At 42.6% G+C, this 20051-nt stretch overlaps 1 protein-coding gene across 1 annotated transcript; it reads left to right on the top strand.

Annotated features, from left to right (window-relative positions):
* The first annotated feature begins 298 nt into the window (after positions 1–298).
* Positions 299–17269, top strand: LOC129327755 (E3 ubiquitin-protein ligase TRIM7-like). Its single transcript, XM_054976513.1, has 7 exons — positions 299–1024; positions 5735–5830; positions 6114–6352; positions 7268–7282; positions 7926–8044; positions 9647–9679; positions 16088–17269. Exons 1-7 carry the CDS (start codon positions 614–616, stop codon positions 16603–16605), a joined length of 1431 nt encoding a protein of 476 aa, XP_054832488.1. The 5' UTR covers positions 299–613; the 3' UTR covers positions 16606–17269.
* The last annotated feature ends 2782 nt before the right edge of the window (positions 17270–20051 follow it).

Below are 20051 nucleotides of genomic sequence, written 5' to 3'. Positions count from 1 at the left end.
GCTTTAGGACAACTATACTTCCAACAATGGGACCACAGAATCAAATAAATTGGAACACAGGCCTCACAAGCCCCAAATCTCTAGCACTCAGGCAGCAGCTGTTTTCTTCCTCTTAAGAGATGTCCTTTCGAATGTCTGCTGTGAAGCATTTTCAGCTGCAGAGAGAGAAAGAAGTGCTTCTCTTTGCTTCCCCTCCTTGATCTGCAGTGTTTGTGTCTTTTGGGGGCTGGGTTCCTCAGAGAACGAGGCAAGTCATGCCGCCAGACTTCTCTAAACTTTCCTTCCGCATTGTCAATTTGGGCACAATGGAAGTGAATCACTGCACGTTTGGCAAACATAACAACCTTCTCACTTGCATTGCACAACAACAGGTCAAAGTGATGTGCTGCTACTTGCTCAGCTCCACCACTGGCCCTCCAGAGTGAAGATTTTTAAAAAAATTTAAAGAACTTGGCCATAGTGTACGTCACCACTGAGTGTTAAGTCACCTCTCCCTCTTTCGTTTCTGAAACTCATCCTCAGTCAGAGGAACACCCAGTCCTCCCTGTCTTCAGCATATAAGTTGTCTGTGTGAGGAGAGGCAGACAGGAAACTCACATTCTTCCACTCTTACATGGCTGCTGAGAACCCCAGGAAGAGGCTTGGGGACAAAATGCCTTGCTCCACTTGTGCAGACTGTGGGACCGTAACTCTATATTGTGGCCATCGTTTCTGCCAGTCCTGCATTCTCAAGTGCTGGAAGGATTTCCCTGCGGCCACAGCTTGTCCTCAGTGCCAAGAAGGACTTCAGCCAAAGAACTCAAAGCTAAGCCGGCTGATAAACGAGTTCTCTTTGATAGCCAGAAAGCTGAACGATCAGGCAAAGGAGGAAGCTGGGTGGAAGAAGCTCTGCGAGAAGCACCAGAATCCCCTGGCACTCTTCTGCAAGGATGACGAAACGCCCGTCTGCGAGGCATGCAGCAGATCCCATAATCACAAAGAACATTGCATGGTTCCCCTAGAGGAGGCTGCTGCAGAATATAAGGTAGGGGACTTCATGCTGAAGAATAACTGGTAAATATTTTAAGAGGTATCAGGGCAGGAGAGGTGGGGAAAGGGATTAATCACAATGAGTGATTAAAATGTGGAGTTTACTGCCAGAGAATGTAGTGGTGGCCACAGGCACAGAGAGCTTTAAAAGGGGGTTAGATGGAGTCAAGGAGGAAAGGTCTATCAGTGACTAAAGGGAACCTCCACATTCAGAGGCAGTGAATCTGTGAATACCAGTGCCAGGAGGCAGCATCAGTGGAAGGCCTCAGCCTCTGTGCCCTGCTGTAGGATCTCCATAGCAACTGTTTGGCCACTGCATGAGACAGGATGCTGAACTAGACGGACTGCTGGTCTGATCCAGCAGGGTTCTTCTTATGTGTAGGAGTGTAAGAGGGGACTGGACTGACCACCAAGCAGATTCACACACCAAGGAGGAGATTTGAGAAGGGAAAATGGAGAAAAGCTTCTGGCTTTGAGCCCCACAGCAGGAGAAGAGTTTTGTCTGCTTCAACATGTGATAGTTCTCTAGAAGCAGAGTATAGACCAGGGAGGCAATGCAGTATTTGCCTGTGAAGATGTTATTCTGCTGGAAAACAAAACAAAGGGGGGGGTTGTACTTGGCTAAGTCAAACTGGGAGCAAACCAAAGTCCGGTGGTACTGTCAGCCCCTAAGGGGATACGAGGAGCTGACAGATATGAGCCACATTCACTGCCACACCTCCTGCACTGTGGTCTCCTCTCCCTCCTCCCCTTCTCAAGGAATATTAAACTCAGACTCCAGTGGGATCAACAAAGCTCTTCTGAAATAGAGTCAGGGGACCCTGTCTCTCCTGAGAGGCACTCAAATGCAGGGCAGGAAGCAAGATAAGACTTCTACTTGTGTACCTCTTCCCCTGTCCCTTCGGGGCCATTTCCCTTCATCCATCAAAATGTTATGCTAAATTGCATCTGGCATATTTTGTTTGATAAAATTTTCTTCTGACTGTTTAATATAATGACATCACATGTCTCCAGGTGCTAATTTGGGGATCGTTTCCACTGCTGTCAAAGGGAAATGTTCCCACTTGCAATTCCCCTCCCTACTTTGGATAAAATTTGCAGGGATGGTGCTATTCATCTAAGGTACCCACCCTTTCAAATTGCAGCCAGATAGGAGAAAGCATCCAGAGGCACTTTTCAGGCTGTAACTACTACACTCACTTGTACAACTGGGATGAAATTCTCAGGATTTGTACCCCTCACCCAACAGATTTTCCCTTTCAAATTGCAGACACACACAGAGAAAGGGTCCCCGTTTTAGACAGCAATGACATTCTCCCTTGCCAAAATGGGCACCTGCAGATGTAGTAATGGGTTTTTGCACCCCTCTGTTTTCCCCTGCTACCAGGTTTCTGGCAAGGGCAAGAGCTGAGGCTAGATTTTAAATAGTAAAGAGCATGAACTCTTGCAGACTGTCTGCTATCTGTTGATGAGCTGGCAGGCTTTGTTTGAGACAATGAAACACTTCTTATGATGGGACAAGGGATGAAAATATGGTCGGTTTCTCTAAAAGAAAGAATCCATAATCCCCAGATGAGGTGAGTCAGCTGACCACTATTGTCTAACTCTTGGGAGCGGAGTCAGAGTCACAGCTACAAATTGGAGTTCATTAGAAGTCAGAAGGCACACAGGTTTCCTGGGAGCAGGGCTTTTTTTCAGCTGGAACTTGGGGGAACGGAGTTCCGGAACCTCTCGAAAATGGTCACATGGCTGGTGGCCCCGCCCCCTGATCTCCAGACAGAGGGGAGTTTAGATTGCCCTCCACGCTGCCGAGCAGTGCGGAGGGCAATCTAAGCTCCCCTCTGTCTGGAGATCAGGGGGCAGGGCCACCAGCCGTGTGACCATTTTCTCCGAGGGCAACCCACTGAATTCCACCACCTCTTTTCCCAGAAAAAAAGCCCTGCCTAGGAGCTTGCATCTAGTAGTTTTGGACAGGGACTTCTAACATGGGAGTTGAGTTTGGGAGTTCAGTGAGGGAGGTTGAGGGGGAGCAGGAGAGAACCCTGTTGTCTGAGTTTCCTGAAAAAAGTCATACAAGCCTGGAATAAGTAAGGAGGGCGCCGTACTGTATTGTCCATCCTCCATTGGAAATGTGAATAGGTTCAGGTAAGCACCCCATTTCAACTCGAAAACACCGTTAAATGACCAAACTGACTATGAAGGTAGAAAGGCAGCAGGGCAGTATGAACCAGCCAGTGTTCTACAGAGAGTGCCACATGTATGATTATCTGCCCACTGGGCAGAAATTGTGGGGGCGTGCTCGATGTATGGAGCTCTTGGCTCTCAGGCTTGTTCCACTGAGGCTATGGTTGCCAACCTGGAGAAAGTGAGGGAGAGAGAAAGGTTTGTGGAGGAGACCTTTAGAGGAATACTAGAACAGCCCCCCTTTTGTGCTGACAACTCTTCTGCTGTCATGCCGAATGAGGGTCTTATGGTTGGAGGGCATCAGCCTGAGGGGAAAGGATATGATCCTTTGGATGGGAACCCCTTCCTCGGATGATGTACTGAGGATACCCCTCTGTGGTTGGGATGATGAGGTGGGCTTTTGGTAGTGAGTGATTTGTTTATTAGGAACATAGAGGGTGTGGTCTATCACAGATATTTTGACTGCTTGGTGAAGTTACAAAGCTATATCCCACCTGTGGGGAAACATTAATGCTTCACATGGAAACGGAGAGTCAACTAGTCCAAAGCAGTGAATTAACTACTAAACCGCAAGGCTGTATTAAGATGATTATTCTCTCTAATAATCATTCTCTGACAGGCGGTCAGTCCTCTGAATGAAAGAGGTCAGAAGTTTATTTGGTCCTGGCATCAGGTGAAAACCTTGTATCTTAGCCCAAAAATCACTCAATGATTTTTAAGACCTTTATTTAAAATCAGTCTAATCACTCATGAAACAATTAAATAAAAATAACCTATTGATACAAAAAAATACTAGTGTATGTCAACAAAATTTGAAATAAAAGGAGTAGAAATAGGCTTGAACTCTGCACGTATTGCTTATTTGGAAAAATATCCACTAAATAGGCTTAATTATTATTCTAATATCTATAAAGGTCATGACTTTTGCACTCTGTATTTTAATAATCATTGTAGCACACTGCTTTATATTTGCTTTGCTTGTCCCCTTTTTCTGTATTCCCTTATCTTTTTGTTTTAATAAATGTTTAAAAAGAAATTAGAAATAAATCCCTTATCCTATCAATTTTATATTTAAAAGATAAAAAATGCAATTTCTAAGATTCCTACCAAAGAATTTTCAGAAGATAAAAGAATTTCTCTGCAACTCAAATCTGAGAGATTCCGGGGTTGTTAGGGTATGGCTATCTTATATAGGCCCGATTAGATGAACCTCACATGAGTGTTGTCTGTCATAGCCCAGGCTAGTCCGATCTCATCAGCTCTCGGAGGCTAAGCAGGATCAGCCCTAGTTAGCAATTGGATGGGAGGCCACCAAGGAAGTCCATGGATGCTACACACAGGCAGGCAAACCGCCTCTGTTCATCTCTTGCCTTGAAAACCCTGTAGGGTTGCTAAAAGTTGGCAGTGACTTTGCACACACAAAAATTTATTAAACCATCTAATTTGTTTCCTCTGAAGGCGTGATGTAAGACACCTCTGAGCACAGAATGACACTTTCCCAAAGAATACTTTTTCCAAATTGTGTTCTGTTTGCTCTATATTTATTCTGGAAATAAAGCCATTCATTCATAAACTATCTCTCAAGGTTAGGATAGTGAGAACAATGCTGCAACTGTAAAGAACAATACATACTTGCACATTTGTAAAAAAGGAAATTCTCAGATGAACCTTTTTCAACATTTGTGACAGTGACTTGCCCGCTGGATGTGAAAGTTACAAACATCACATGGTGTCTAGATAGGTTGATAGATAGTGCAGGGGAGGAATTGGCACTTGTGGTGCCCACTGGCAACAATGGCATTGGGAAAAGTGGTCATATGGTCCTGGAGGAAAAATTATTAGGCAAAAAGTTAAAGGCCAGGACCTCAAAGGTAGCATACTGGGAGCTAAGCTACAAGTGACGCCTGACATAGGTTGGACACTTGTCAGCTTTCCCCCAAGTTTTGATGGGAAATATAGGCATCCTGGTCTTGCAGCTGTAATGGAGAGCCAAGTTGTAAAACCAGGACGCCAACATTTTCCATCAAAACTTGAGAGGCTGACAAGTGTCCAACTTGTGTAAGGCATCACTTGTAGCTTGGCTCTCAGAATTGCTACTGGTTCATGCAAGGCAAGCTAGACAGGCACAGATTAAGGGTCTCAACACGTGAATAATGAAGTGGTTCTGGGAGGGTTTCCAGAACTTTCTGGACAAGCCAAACCTGTACAAAAAGAAATGGGTTACACTTGAAGTTCCCACACTTTTGGTGCTTAATATTAAAATCGTGGCAAAGCAGCTTTTAAACTAATCCCAGGGGGAAAGCCAAAAGGAGCTGGGGGGACTCCAGTCCAGGACCAGTCAATCCAAAGAGAAAATAGTGTAAACGCTCAAGGTAATATTGGTAGGAGCACAATAGAACTTGAGAGTCAAGGTAGGATGGCAAAGGAGGGCCGTGCATAGAGACAAAGGGGACAAGGGAGGTAAGCGTTTCAAATCTAACTTTCTAAAAAATAACCAAATGGGAACTTCTGTTTTTGTCAGGATCAGATTTACAGGTACCTGAAGATTCTGAAGAAAGAGAGAGAACATAATTTGGCATGTAAACTGAACCTGGAAAAAGAAAGCCACGATCTGCTTGTAAGTGTTATCATTTGCTGTGTAAATAATTATTTGAATGAACATATTAGCAAACTGAATATCTGCTGAAAATATGAGGCAATCCTGCCCCATAGAATGTCTCCCTTAGAAAACAATCAAGAAAAGCCATTCTAAGGATGTGCTCTTATAGAACTTTCAGAACCTCACAGTGAGTTCTATGAAAAGACTGAAGTTCTCTTTCTATAGAATTGCCATGACCTGCCTTTTCATGCTGTTCCTGACATTGGCCTCCTTTCCTTCTCTTTCTATCTGCTTGTTGCAGAAACAAACAATAGGAGATAGGCAAAACATAGTGACTGCATTCAAGCAACTATGCCAGTTCCTGGAAGAGCAAGAGAAATTTTTCCTGTCCCAAATGGAAGAGGTAGAGAAGGAGATTGTAAGAAAAAAGGAGAAGCACCTGGCCACACTCTCCCGGGATCTCTCCTCTCTTGAAAGTCTCATCTGGGAAATGGAGGAGAAGATTCAACAGCCATCCAGTAAACTCCTGCAGGGAAGAATGTGGCTGAAATAGGCTCTATTTCCTCGCAGGGAGAAAGTTAGCTTCAAAACAAGTATCTCCTTCACCTGTACATAAAGAGAAGGAACAGCACCCAAGATGGCAGGATTTGAATCCAGTGGCACCTTAAAGACCAACAAGATTTTTAGAGTGTAAGCTTTTGAGAGTCAGAGCTCTCCAGACATAAGTGATAAAACCACCTAAGATGATGAACATAAAGTTGGATGTTGAGGAGCATCCAAAGAAAATGTCAGCATTAGTTTATTTCTGTTTTAAAATAGGGCCAAGCTACAAGTGATAAATGACACAGGTTGAACACTTGTCAGCTTCCCTCAAGTTTTGATGGGAAATGTAGGCATCCTGGTCTTGCAGTTTGGCTCTCCGATTGCTGTCCAATGGACTTTTCAACCTTCACTTGTCCAACATTCTGCCAAGCTGTCTACATTTCCTATCAAAACTTGAGGGAAGCTGACAAGTGTCCAACCTATGTCATTCGTCTCTTGTAGTTTGGCCCTCAGTTGCACTTCCCTTAAGGCACAGACCTGCTATGTATACTGTGCACTGATTTTTTTTATTTTTAGTCTTAAGATGACTGTGCTATGCATGTAGCTTCAAAGCAACCTCCCAAACCTCTGCTGTAGATGCTGGTCGGAAAAGAAACAGAGAGGAAAGTGTTATGAAATTTGGAATACAACAAAGCTTGAAATTCTAACAAATTACCACCATGTTAAAGTGACACAAACATAATTTTGTACAAGCACATGGAAATTTTCTTCCCTCTTTATGAATATATAACCATCAGCTGGACACACTAGAGGGTGAGAGTACACTGTCTTGCAGGCCTTTATGAGGCTTCCCAAAGTGGTTTGTGGCAAACACTGAGTTCCTCCTCCTTTCTTCTCCCTCTAGGGTATCAGAAGCACCTTGCAAAGGTAAGTAGATGCCTTCATGACACTGGGAGGTGTCTGGACAGCAGGTGAAGTGTGGTCCTCTAGACTCCTGGAAAGAGGACTCTAGATCAACCTTCCAGCATTTCATAGATGTAAATGATCACTCTCTTGTCCTACTAGCAGCACCCCGTCCTCACCCCAAGGAGGGCTGCCCGAGTGCTCTCTCTGCTCTATTTTTTGCATGTTTGGGGCTCTTCTGTGTCTCCTCTATCTTGTATTCATTAACTCTGCCGTAGTTACAAGAGAAAAGGAACATCCTAAGGATGCCAATACATTCTTTTCTTTCCCCCAGAATATTCTATATCGTACATTGGCTTTTAGACAAAAACTAAAAATAAAAAATTAAAAGACAAAGGAACAAAATGTTATTCCTGAATTTAAAAGAAGAAAAAATGTATTCATTCTAAAATAGCATAAAGTAAAATACACTGAGAAATCAGCAGGCTTGCTTCTTGATTATCCTAACACTGACTTAATGGTGATGATTTACATTCCAGTTATCCAAATCAGTTTATTCAGATCACCTTAAAAGTCACTTTGGATCCCTAATCAGGAAGAATAGTGGGATTTTTTTTAAAAAAAATCAGGATGTAATGGGTGGTGGCTTAACATAATTTCTTTCCAGGTATGAAGAGAGGGAGAAGTTTGAGAATCTTCTGGCTTTTCCCTCTGAACTGAAGTGGAGGATTTGGAACTTCTGTGATATAAACCCTTTTCTAGAGGGTATCATGAAGCAGTTCAGAGGTAATTCATAATGGCTGCAAGGATTTTATATGGGGCATTACATTGGGTCAGATAGCAGGTTCGAGGTCACCGATGTCATAAGCAGGGCCAGGAAAATGAGGGATTTGATTACCAGTTCCGAAGATCATTTTAGCTCACTGGTCAAAAGTGAAGCAAGCAAAATGAGAAGGTACTGGGAAGGGTTGACTCTTGAGGACTTTCTCATTTAGTGGAAACACTGTCACGATCCCTCTCAAGTACTCCCTTCTCTTTGCTGTGTAATTGTGACCAAAATGTGGTTTTCACATTGCAAGCCACCTTGAGTAGAAAAAGTAGCTAATAAATATTTTAATTAATAAAATGGACTTATTTATGCTGGCCAATGAATAAACTCATTTTGCTCAAGTGTATCATAGTTAGGCCCAAAGAATAACCAGAAGACAACTGAAGTAATTCCATTTCTGAAGCTAACCATGTCTGGGTGTTGCAACAGTACCTGGGACTTTGGGGAGGGGGAGGCATCTAGGCTTGCCATGTTTGTTGTCCTTGGAGACACAGATACAGCAAGTCACTCACCTCTGGTAATAAGAGCTGTGGAGTGTGCAGCAGACCAAATGATTTTTATGTTAAATTTGAATTGAGAGGGCTAAGAATATTAATTGTCATTTTTAACTGTGCCAGATGTCATTGAATTCAGGTCTTCTTTTCTTCATTTCTGTAATTCATATAAGATCGTAGTGATTTCGGACCCCTTCCCTCCACTCACTCTCCAGTCTCTTTCACTCTTCTCCCTACACTCTCCATTTAAGGTGCCACCTATATCCCACTGAAAGTCTCTCTACACAAGACACGGGGATGCTTGAGTGACTTTCTGTGTGGTCTTATATTCAAGTGTACTCTGTCTCCCTAGAAATGCATGTGTATCCACAGCGGGAGAACAAGTGTACAATCTTTCACTTGAGAATCCCTGTGTAAGATGTCTTGTGTAGAGAGACTCTAAGTCAATGATAAACTTTACTTGCAATCTCCAGGTGTGATCTGCAAGATCACTGTCTAAAGTCAAACTGTGGTTTTGAAACTGAAATGATAGATGCAAAGATTTAAGACTAAATGAGCCAATGTTTATCACGATTCAGCTCTATTGAAACCAGAAGGATATGCTAGTTGGGACTGCCAATGGGTATGCTCATGCTTTCAAAAGTGCTTAGCCACGATTACCTTTTTCTGAATAAAGCTCTATAAAAAGACTTCAGAGGGATTATTTTCTTGATAAACAAGCTCACCTTTGCTCCTGGCCATTTTCAACTATATCGTTTTGCAAAATGTGATACCTTTTTGTCCTTTTCCCTCTATATCCAACAATACCTTCAATTAGGGACAGTGGACAAATTCATATTACTTGAAAACAAATTTTAATATCTGTAAATGGGTAAGCCTTGGAGAGGAATATTTCGAAGCAGATTTTTTTTCAAGCTAACCATGTTAGCTTTTTCAAGCTAACTAACCATTTTTTTTTTCAAACTAACCATTCCTTCTGTTGAAATAAAGGGAAAAATAGGTACTAATATTTTTGTTAAGCGCAAGGGCCTGCTGCTAACGTTCTGTTCTTTCTGTTTCCCCCAGACAATCTGGTCTCTGGAATTCTGCTACAGAAAGGTACATTTATTTTCATGCACTAGTCATTTTCTCAACTAAGAAGTTTCACCTATACTTCCTGAACTTTGGTTTGAGCAGTCTGGGATTATCAGGATGCTCATTTTATCCCTCAAAATCTTAACCTCACTTCCCCCAGTTAGTTTGTCTATAATTTTTTCTAAATAGGGTTGCCAAGCTCCAGATGGTAGCTAGAGATTTTCTGGAATTACAAGTGGTCTCCAGACTACAACGATGAGTTCCTCTGTAGAAAATGGCTGCTTTCGAGAGTGGACTCTATTCAATTTTAGAACAGAACAGAACAGAACAGAACAGAACAGAACAGAACAGAACAGAACAGAATAGAATAGAATAGAATAGAATAGAATAGAATAGAATAGAATAGAATAGAATAGAATAGAATAGAATAGAATAGAATAGAATCCACTGAGGTTCCTCCTCTCCCCAAATCCTGCCATCTCCAGGTTCCATCTCCCAGACCTCCAAGGAATTTCCCAACATGGAGCTGGTAACCCTACTTCTGAGGAGGCTTGTAAGTCTTTGGCAGAGAAGGTGAATTCTGAGGGGATAAGCTCTGAAGTTCTCCCGGTCCAAAGGAGGTGACTGAGGCAAACATTTTCTTAACCGGTTAGATTGAGCCTGAAATATAATAGCTCCATGTTGGTGGTTTGGGGTGAGAAGAAGTTCCAGCTGGCAATGTTACCGCTTTCCTTGAATTCTACTGATTCTACATTCTACACATAACAGTAGGCCCATGTCTTGTATGAGAGGAAAGGAAGGCCAAATGCTCGCAGCACATCTTTGGCAGGGCTATGAATGCATTCTAACTAGGGGTGAGTGGGACGACACACAAAAGAAACATGATAGGAATAAATATAATGGCTGATTCTACCAGTTTTTGTTTCGTACCAAAGCATCTGATTCTCACTGGAACAGAAAGAAGGAACAGAACAAAGAAGATTCAAGGAAATGTAAAACCTCCTGCACTTCTCCTCCTGACCCCATTTTTCTCAATGTAGCAAAGTATATAATCTGTTTTGGAGTGGTTTTGGCTTTTCTTTCCTGAATGTCATGTAAGGAGAAGGGTTGCCAACTCCAGGTAGGGAAATTTCTGGGGATTCTACCTTGGGGTATCTTCTCTGGAACAGAATTAGCCTTATCATTTGCCCACTGGCAGTGACAATCTTCCACCCTCAATTTTATTGACTTCCAACAGCTTTCCCACCCTTTGTCCCTTTTCCCTTACTTCTATTAATTTCCTCTATCTAAAACAGATATACATTCTCCATTATATTAAGCAGTACATCCTTAACTACTTTTCTTGTTATATACCCAAACTGTAAGTCTTTGTTTCCATCTTGGATAAACAATTTATCCCATTTTCCATTTTTAAATATTTCTATATATCATAAACCTATATATCATAAACCATAAAAATCTTACATTTAAATCAAACAATTTGACTTATTCTCTATATATTACTCATTCTATCTTTTTATGGTAATTCTATATAGCTCATCACATAGTCAATCAATTTGACTCTTCTGTATATTCAGTTTGGTGCATTATATAGATCTTATCAAAGAAAGAAAATACTGTTGATTACTCAATCCTTATATTTAAACCTTATCATTAATTATTTTCTATCAATGTTCTATCTATTAGCCTATATATATCAATCTGTTAATCTAACTGCTTATAAATTCACATTTATCTCTTCCTCCCCCGGTAAAGTCACCCCCCTCTACATTTTATTATACTTCAGTAGTTCTCAAACTGCCACAGTTTTCCTCCCACCTCCCATTTCTTCTCCAAATATTGTTTCAGCTTCTCCCAGTCTGTGTTAAACTGCCCTGAGTCCAGATTTCTCAGTTTTCTTGTCATCTTGTCCATTTCGGCCATGTACAGCAATTTGTAGATCCAATCTTCAATAGTTGGCACTTCTCGTACTTTCCATTTTTGCGCATACAAAAGTCTAGCTGCTGCTGTCATATAAAATATTAACGTCCTATGATGGGCTGGAATTCCCTCCATTCCCAAGTTTAGTAGCAGGAGTTCTGGGTTCTTATTTATTTGAAACTGTAAAATTTCACTCATTTCTCTTATTATTTCCCCCCAGTACTGCCTAGCTACCTCACATGACCACCACATGTGATAGAGGGAGCCCTCATGCTTCTTACATTTCCAGCATTTATTAGAAGTGTTCAAATTCCCTAGCGCAATCTTCTTTGGTGTCATGTACCAACGATAGATCATTTTGTAAATGTTCTCTTTAATATTAGTACATGTCGTTGTCTTCATTGTAGTTTTCCACAAGTATTCCCATACCTCTGCAGGAGTATACCGTATACCCTGCAGCTGTGGACAAGTTTACATCGGGACCACAAAGCGTAGCATCCAGACAAGAATAAAAGAACATGAAAGACACTGCAGACTTGGACAGCCTGAAAAATCAGCAGTGGCTGAACATAGCCTAACTCAAACAGGGCACAGTATCTTATTCCAGGACACCAAAATACTGGACAACACTTCCAACTACTTTGTCAGACTGCACAGGGAAGCCATTGAAATTCACAAGCATAAGCAAAACTTCAACAGGAAAGAAGAAACCTTAAGAATGAACAGAGCATGGGCTCCAGTTCTGAAAAACACCAGGCCAACAAAACACTCCACACCCGACAATAGCCCTGCAGAGAAGATTAGCACATCAAGCACCAATCCATATGCAAAAGAACCTCCTCAGGTTACAGTGAAGCCTCCCGCCATTAGCATTCCACACCCTGGGAAACTCTTACAGAATGACTCAGCTCAACCCCACCCCTCCTGAGTAGATACAAATGACCTACATCTTTTCCACACTGTGACACTGAGAGATCTCTGTCTTTTGGTGCTACACCTCTGAAGATGCCAGCCACAGCTGCTGGCGAAACGTCAGGAACTACAATGCCAAGACCACGGCAATACAGCCCGGAAAACCCCCAACAACCATCGTTCTCCGGCCGTGAAAGCCTTCGACAATACATATTCCCATGCCTCCATTGTTATTTCTTTATTAAAATTTATAGCCCATTTCACCATCTGTGTTTTAACTGTCTCGTCCTCGGTATACCATTTCAACAGTACTTGGTATACCTTGGATATTCTTTTCTTGTCTTCTTTAAGAAGGGTCTGCTCTAGTTCCGAGTTCTCTATTCGTATACCCCCCTTTACAGAGTCCGAATTATATAAGTCTCTGATCTGTCTATACTGGAACCAGTCGTAATTAGGTGATAGTTCCTCTTGCGTCTTTATTCTAAGTTTAGATGCTTCAATTTTAGTTATTTCTTTGTACGTTAAACATTGTTGTTCATTATCAACAGCTCTCGGATCTATCACCTCATATGGAACCACCCACAAGGGGGTTCCTTCTTGTAAGTAAATTCTGTACTTCTTCCAGATTATATATAGACTTCTCCGTACAAAATGGTGCAGGAACATCGAGTTGACCTTTACTTTGTCATGCCATAGATATGCGTGCCATCCAAAATTTTTTTTATATCCCTCTAGGGCTAGTAGTTTCTTGTTCTTTAGTGTCATCCACTCTTTCAACCAAACTAGGCAGATTGCATCATGGTAAAGTCTCAGATTGGGCAGTTGCATTCCGCCTCTTTCCTTTGCATCTTGTAAAACTTTTACTTTCACTCGAGGCTTCTTGCCTGCCCAAACAAAATCTGATATTTTCCTCTGCCATTTTTCAAATTGTTTAGAGTCTCTGATGATTGGTATTGTCTGTAGCAAAAACATTACTCTTGGTAACACATTCATCTTAACTGCTGCAATCCTGCCCAACCATGACAAATTCAGTCTATTCCATTTGATCAAGTCTCTCTCTATCTGAGTCCATAGTTTTTCATAGTTGTTTTTGAATAAGTCTATATTCTTTGCAGTCAGTTCAACTCCCAAATATTTCACTTTGCTTGTTACTTCACAATCCGTTGTTTCCGTTAACAATTGTTGTTTCTGCTTGGTCATATTTTTACATAATATCTTTGACTTCTTTTTGTTGATATAAAAACCTGCCAAGTCTCCAAACTCCTTGATCTTATCTATCACTTTTGGCATGTTCTCCAATGGGTCCTCTACAATTAACATTATGTCATCCGCGAATGCTCTGACCTTATATGAATAGTCATTTTTATTCCACGAATTTCCTCATCTTGACGTATTTGTATCATCAGAATCTCCAATACTAAAATGAACAACAATGGAGATAACGGGCAACCTTGTCTTGTTCCTTTACTAATCGTCAATTTCTTAGTCAGTTCATCATTCACTACAATTGCTGCAGTCTGGTCTCTGTAAATTTCCTTAATTGCTCTGATGAATCTTTCTCCCAATTGTAGCTTTTCCATAGTGGCAAACATAAAGTCCCAGTTTAAATTGTCAAACGCTTTTTCAGCGTCTACAAAGAAGAAACCAACCTCTTTGTCACAATGCTTATCATAATATTCAATAGCATTGATCACTGTCCTTAAATTGTCTCTTATTTGTCTGTCTGGCAAAAAACCTGCTTGTTCCTCCTCTATGACTTCCGAGAGCCACCCCTTCAATCTCTCCGCCAATATCTTCGCAAAAATTTTATAGTCATTATTGAGTAGTGATATAGGTCTATAATTTTTCACGTTAGTCAGGTCTTGGCCCTCTTTTGGGATCAATAAAAGGGGGGGGGGAAAGGGAGGGGGTTAGAAACGAAAAATTTGGGAAAAACTGAATGTAAATGTAAAAATAACGGATTCTAACCCAATAAAAATTTTTTTCAAAAAAAAAAAATCTTCCACCCTCAATAATGTGGGAAGCAGGGAAAAAAAAGGGGAGGGAGTGGTATTGTTGGTGAAGTTACAGGAACTCCCTCTAGTCTACATGGTCTTTTCCACATAGATTAGTGGAAATAAAGCATCACTCAGAGATGACATCACATCCTGCTGAATCTCTGCCCTTCTAAGGCACCACCCCCAAAATCTCCTGGCATTTGCTGGCAGTGGGCTTGGAACCTTATGCAGGAATCATGTGAGAGATTGGATCCACACAAGAGGGCTTATTGTGCAGTCTCTGCCTACCCCCTCTTGAAATATGGGAAGATTCCTCTTCCTTTAAGGTGATATAGATCTCAGATGAGAGAGAGAGAGTTACATAAGAGACATTCTGAATCTAGGAAAGACATAAAACCCCAAAGCACAGGTCGGAACAGCAAGTTCATGGTTGACAGATAGTGAGGAAGCAAAAGAGCAACACAACAAAAGGGAAAAGACTAAACAACCAGCTACATACAAGAAAATCCACAGGGAAGTGATAAACATGTAACACTAACCTCAGTGTCAAGGGGACATATCATATAATTCCGGTTGCTTCTATGTGGGGACAATGGTTGCAGAGGCTTTCACAATAAAGTGGGATTCTCTGTTTCCCCTCCGCTATTTTCCCTTATGTCCACCATGTTCCTTACTGGAGTGATTTTAAAAAAACGGCAGTATGTATATGGCTATGGTGTAATGCTGCTACAGCAATATACCTTCTACCTATTTAAAAATCAAAAATCCCACTGGTGGTGATGTGGGCATGGTATGCATGAAGAAAATTCAAAGAACTCAATTCAAAGAACAAAAAGAGTCCAGTAGCACCTTTAAGACTAACCAATTTTATTGTAGCATAAGCTTTCGAGATGCTACAATAAAATTGGTTAGTCTTAAAGGTGCTACTGGACTCTTTTTGATTTTGCTACCACAGACTAACACGGCTAACTCCTATTGTAGCACTCAATGAAATTGCTGAGCAGTTGGGTTAGAACAGATAAAAGGAAGTACTTCTTCACCCAAAGGGTGATGAACACATGGAATTCACTGCCTCAGGAGGAGGTGGCAGCTTCAAGCATAGACAGCTTCAAGAGGGGATTGGATAAACATATGGAGCAGGGGTCCATCAGTGGCTATTAGCCACAAGGTATAGCTGGAACTCTCTGTCTAGGGCAGTGATGCTCGGTATTCTTGGGGGGGGGAAATCAATGGGAGGGCTTCTAGTGTCCCTTCCCCATTGGCAGAGCTCCTGAGAACACCTGGTTTTTGGCCACTGTGTGACGCAGAATGTTGGACTGGATGGGCTATTGGCCTGATCCAACATGGCTTCTCTTATGTTCTTAAAAATGAAAGAGGAATGGTGCTGGAAGAGGATAAGAATGCAGATGGAAATGCACACTTTCCCATTCATGCTATCTCCAAACCAGCTTTGAGTATTCAGGAAAGATTGTAACAAAGAAGGGAAAGGTTTAGGAAATGCTGGGGGGAAATGTTATGTGGAAATCCCACCTCTGCCACAAAAGAAATGTGAATCAAAAGTCTTCCAGCTGATGTTGCTTCTCTTTCCTTTATTTGCCAACAGCAGAAGTGACTCTGGACCCAGACACAGCCCATCCCCAACTCGTTCTGTCTGAGGATCGGAAAAGTGTGAACCACGGAGAAGAATCTCAAGATCTACCCACCAGTCTTGAAAGATTTGTCAAATATTTCATTGTACTTGGACAAGAGGGATTCACAGCAGGCCGACATTTCTGGGAAGTCAACGTGGGAAGCGAGGAAGGATGGGCTGTGGGGGTGGCTAGAAAGTCTGTGAGGAGAAAGGAAGCAATCACCCTTAGTCCTGAGGAAGGGGTCTGCGCTGTGTGGATGGTGGCAGGTGGTTATGTGGCTATCAACCCTCCTCATAATCTTCCCCTCACCCTGAGTGGGGAACTCAAAAGGATCCAAATCTGTCTGAACTATTATGAAGGCAGAGTGGCCTTTTTCGATGCTGACACAGCAACTCATCTCTACACATTCTCGGAAACCTCTTTCTCTGGAGAGACCATTTTCCCATTCTTTTGTGTGTTTAATAAGGGCCACCTCAGCCTTCCTTCTTAAAGCAGTCACATCACACCAGGAGAGGTGAGCAACTTCCTATGTTGGACTGCCATGCAGCAAAGGGAACAAAATTGGTGTGTGGGGGCAGGGGAGTAGGTCAGTGACACTGTGATGTCTCTTCTGATTTCGGACCAAGAAAATCAGCATGGCTTCTACAAAGGAAAGTCCTGCCTCATTAACCTTTTTTTTGTCTTTTGAGACAATGAAGAAACAATAATGGTGACCATATAATGGTAACGTTATATACATGGACTTTCAAAGACAAGGTTCCTTACTAAACACTCCTAAGTTGAGTACCGGGTCCGGTTCAAGGATCTGGTGTTGACCTATAAAGCCCTATGCGGACTGGGTCCAGCATACCTTTGGGATCACCACTCCCCATATATTCCCCAGAGGTCACTTCGATCAGCTAATAAGCAGTTGCTGATGGTCCCTGGGCCCAGGGAGGTCCGTCTGGCATCTACCAGAGCCAGGGCCTTTTCGGTCCTGGCTCCGACCTGGTGGAACTCTCTGTCTGAGGAGACTAGGGCCCAGCGGGATTTGTTATCTTTCTGCCGGGCCTGCAAGATGGAGATGTTCCACCAGGGATTTGGTGGGGGCTAGGCTGTCCTCTTGCCGGCCATACCACTGAAGACCATCCACCACCCATGCAGGAGCTCATAAAGTGTGACGCAGGTCATTAGGAACTAACAACAGAACACCACTGGTTGTCACCTATAGCTCCCAGCTCAAACCCATCCAACGTATCATCAGTGAGCTACAACCCATCCTGGAAAATGATACCTCTCTCTCAGAAGCCCTGGGTGGAAGACCTTTCCTTGCCTACAGACAGCCCCCCAATCTTAAACGACTTCTCACTTACAATCATGAATCGGCCAGCAGAGTCACCAGCACAGGGACCAGGCCCTGCAACAGACCCAGATGCCAGCTCTGCCCCTATATCTACCCAGGGAATACAATTACAGGACCCAATGGCATCAACTACACTGTCTCTGGCTCTTACAGCTGCTCATCCTCCAATCTGATATATGCCCTCATGTGCCAACAATGTCCTTCTGCTCTGTACATTGGACAAACCAGCCAACCTCTACGCAAAAGAATAAATGGACACAAATCTGACATTAGAAATGGAAACGTCCAAAAACCAGTGGGAGAACACTTCAATCTACCAGGACATTCCATCAAAGACTTAAAGGTCACTGTAGTTCAACAGAAACCTTTCAAAAACAAAATCCAACGGGAGGCTGCTGAACTGGAATTCATATGCAAATTTGACTCTGTCAAGCTGGGACTGAATAGGGACTATGAATGGTTATCACATTACCACAGGTAACAGATTTCCTTTACAGAGGTGGGGTCTGGGGGAGCTCAGTGGTACCTGGCGTGGGCTTTCGGGAACCACAGATCTCTTTGTCAGATGCATCTGGCAGGGAGAGCTGTGGTTATCGAAGGCCCATACTGCATTGGAATTGGATGGTCTAGCTGTTTGGCTTCTACAAACTAACAGGGCAAACTCCTTTGAAGCCAACTGATACACACACCAAAAGGAGATGTTTACATATACTAGCAAAGGAATGTTTTGATTGCTCCCTCCCCCTCCCCCCCTAATTGCCTCTTCCCTCTGCTCTTCTGTGTTTGACCAGTCTCTGTATCATGCATCTGACGAAGAGAATTTGATTCTCAAAAGCTTATGCTAAAATAAAATTGGTTAGTCTTAAAGGTGCTACTGGACTCTTTTTGATTTTGCAGGTCATTATGTAAGAGCTAAGCCCTGCACCTAAAATGCTGAATTTTAATATTTATACCCGCCATTTGAGAAATTTTATTGCACATGGAATAATGTTTTAAATGTTTATTTATAATGTTTTAATTGTTTTAAATTGTATGTTATAAATTGTATGTTGTTACACGCCCTGAGCCTGTGTGACGGGGAGGGCGGTCTAGAAATGTAATAAATAAATAAATAAGCTTAGCAGTCATGGGATAAAATGTTGTGTCTTCTTATGGATTAAAATTTGTTTAAATGACAGGAAGCAAAGAGTTGGAATAAACGGACAGTTGTAGCTATATTGCTATGTGTGAGGTTGGTGCTATGGGCAATAAAGACACATACACATAAGACTGGGAGAAAATTTGCCACAACTTTATTGATTACAGTTATTGGAGAATTGATGCAAATGAACCACCTGTTGTTTGATGGCATGCCCTCCCAAGCCTGCCTGCTGGGCACCAAATGCAAGATGGTAGGATGGGTAGCAACCCACAATGGGCATGGCCCTGGCAGTTCTTTGCTATCCAGGGAGAAGCCTGCTAATGCCCCCTGAGGCAAGTGCATCCCCTTTGACTTCTCCCAAGTTCCCTTAAGGGGATCCCAAAAAGGGGTTGAGCCAAACAGTGGATCTGGCCCAATGCCTGAAAACTGCCAAGCTGTGACAAGCATTCCCCAGCCAAAGCTGGTAAGAGCGGGAACAAGGGAGACTGTTATGTCATGCTGCCTTGCCACACATGCAATAGCAGTGGGGCCCAGGCAGGCTGCTGGCTCACTCAGCCAGGATCCACGTCCTCCTACAAATCACACACCTTGATGGGGTGCCCAGCTAAGTGCCCGGTAAAATGCAGGACGGCGGGCTCCCCCCTGCTCTGCCTAGTGGTGGAGGCCACCACAGAGGGGCCTCCAACCAGCCCCTTAGTTGCAGCAAAACCCACCAGGTAAGTCAGAACAAGCCTCCTGTCTTGCAATGGAGGGAGGTTAGTAATGGGATCCCACAAGGATCAGTACTGAAACAGAGCTGTTTATAAACGCTATTTATAAATAAATTTATAAATTGTAAATGATCTGGAACTTGGGGATGAGCAGTGCAGTGGCCAAGTTTGCAGATGACACAAAATCACACAAGTTGGTGAAAACCAAGTCCATCTGTGAACAGCACCTGCAAGATCTCCGCAGATTGTGTGAGTGGACAACAACGTGGCAGATACACACTAGAACAAAAAATCACAGCGTCAAGTATTTGCTAATGGGGCCTGAACTTCCTGAGACCTAGAGGTTGTAGTGGATCGCTCGATGAAAATGTCAGCCTGGTGTGCCTCTGCAATGAAAAACAAAAACTCTTTTTGGGGTATTATTAGGGAAGGGATTGAAAATAAAGTGGTCAATATTATAATGCCACTGTATAGATCTATGGTGTGGCTTCATTTGGAATACAGTCTAGTTCTTGCTACTCTATCTGAAAAAGGACATTGCAGAGCTGGAAAAAGTACAGAAGACAGCAACCAAGATGATTAAAGGACTGGAGCTCCTGTCCTATGATGAAAAGCTGAATAGTCTGGGCCTTTTCAGTTTAGAAAAGAGACAACTGGCAGGGTAGGGGGGACACAACAGAGGGTTATAAAATTATTCCAGGTGTAGAGCCAGTGGGGAGAGAGAACTTTTATTCGCTCCAAAA

Source organism: Eublepharis macularius, chromosome 4, assembly GCF_028583425.1.
Source record: "Eublepharis macularius isolate TG4126 chromosome 4, MPM_Emac_v1.0, whole genome shotgun sequence".
NCBI classification, from domain to species: domain Eukaryota; kingdom Metazoa; phylum Chordata; class Lepidosauria; order Squamata; family Eublepharidae; genus Eublepharis; species Eublepharis macularius.
Note: the sequence above shows the minus strand (reverse complement) of the source record. Positions and strands in the feature narration are given on the sequence as shown.

Coding starts and splice junctions, on each gene's coding strand:
- LOC129327755 (XM_054976513.1), top strand. CDS start 614: ATGGCTGCTGAGAACCCCAGGAAGAGGCTTGGGGACAAAATGCCTTGC. Junction 8,045..9,646: donor TATCATGAAGCAGTTCAGAG/GTAATTCATAAT, acceptor TGTTTCCCCCAG/ACAATCTGGTCTCTGGAATT. Junction 9,680..16,087: donor TGGAATTCTGCTACAGAAAG/GTACATTTATTT, acceptor ATTTGCCAACAG/CAGAAGTGACTCTGGACCCA.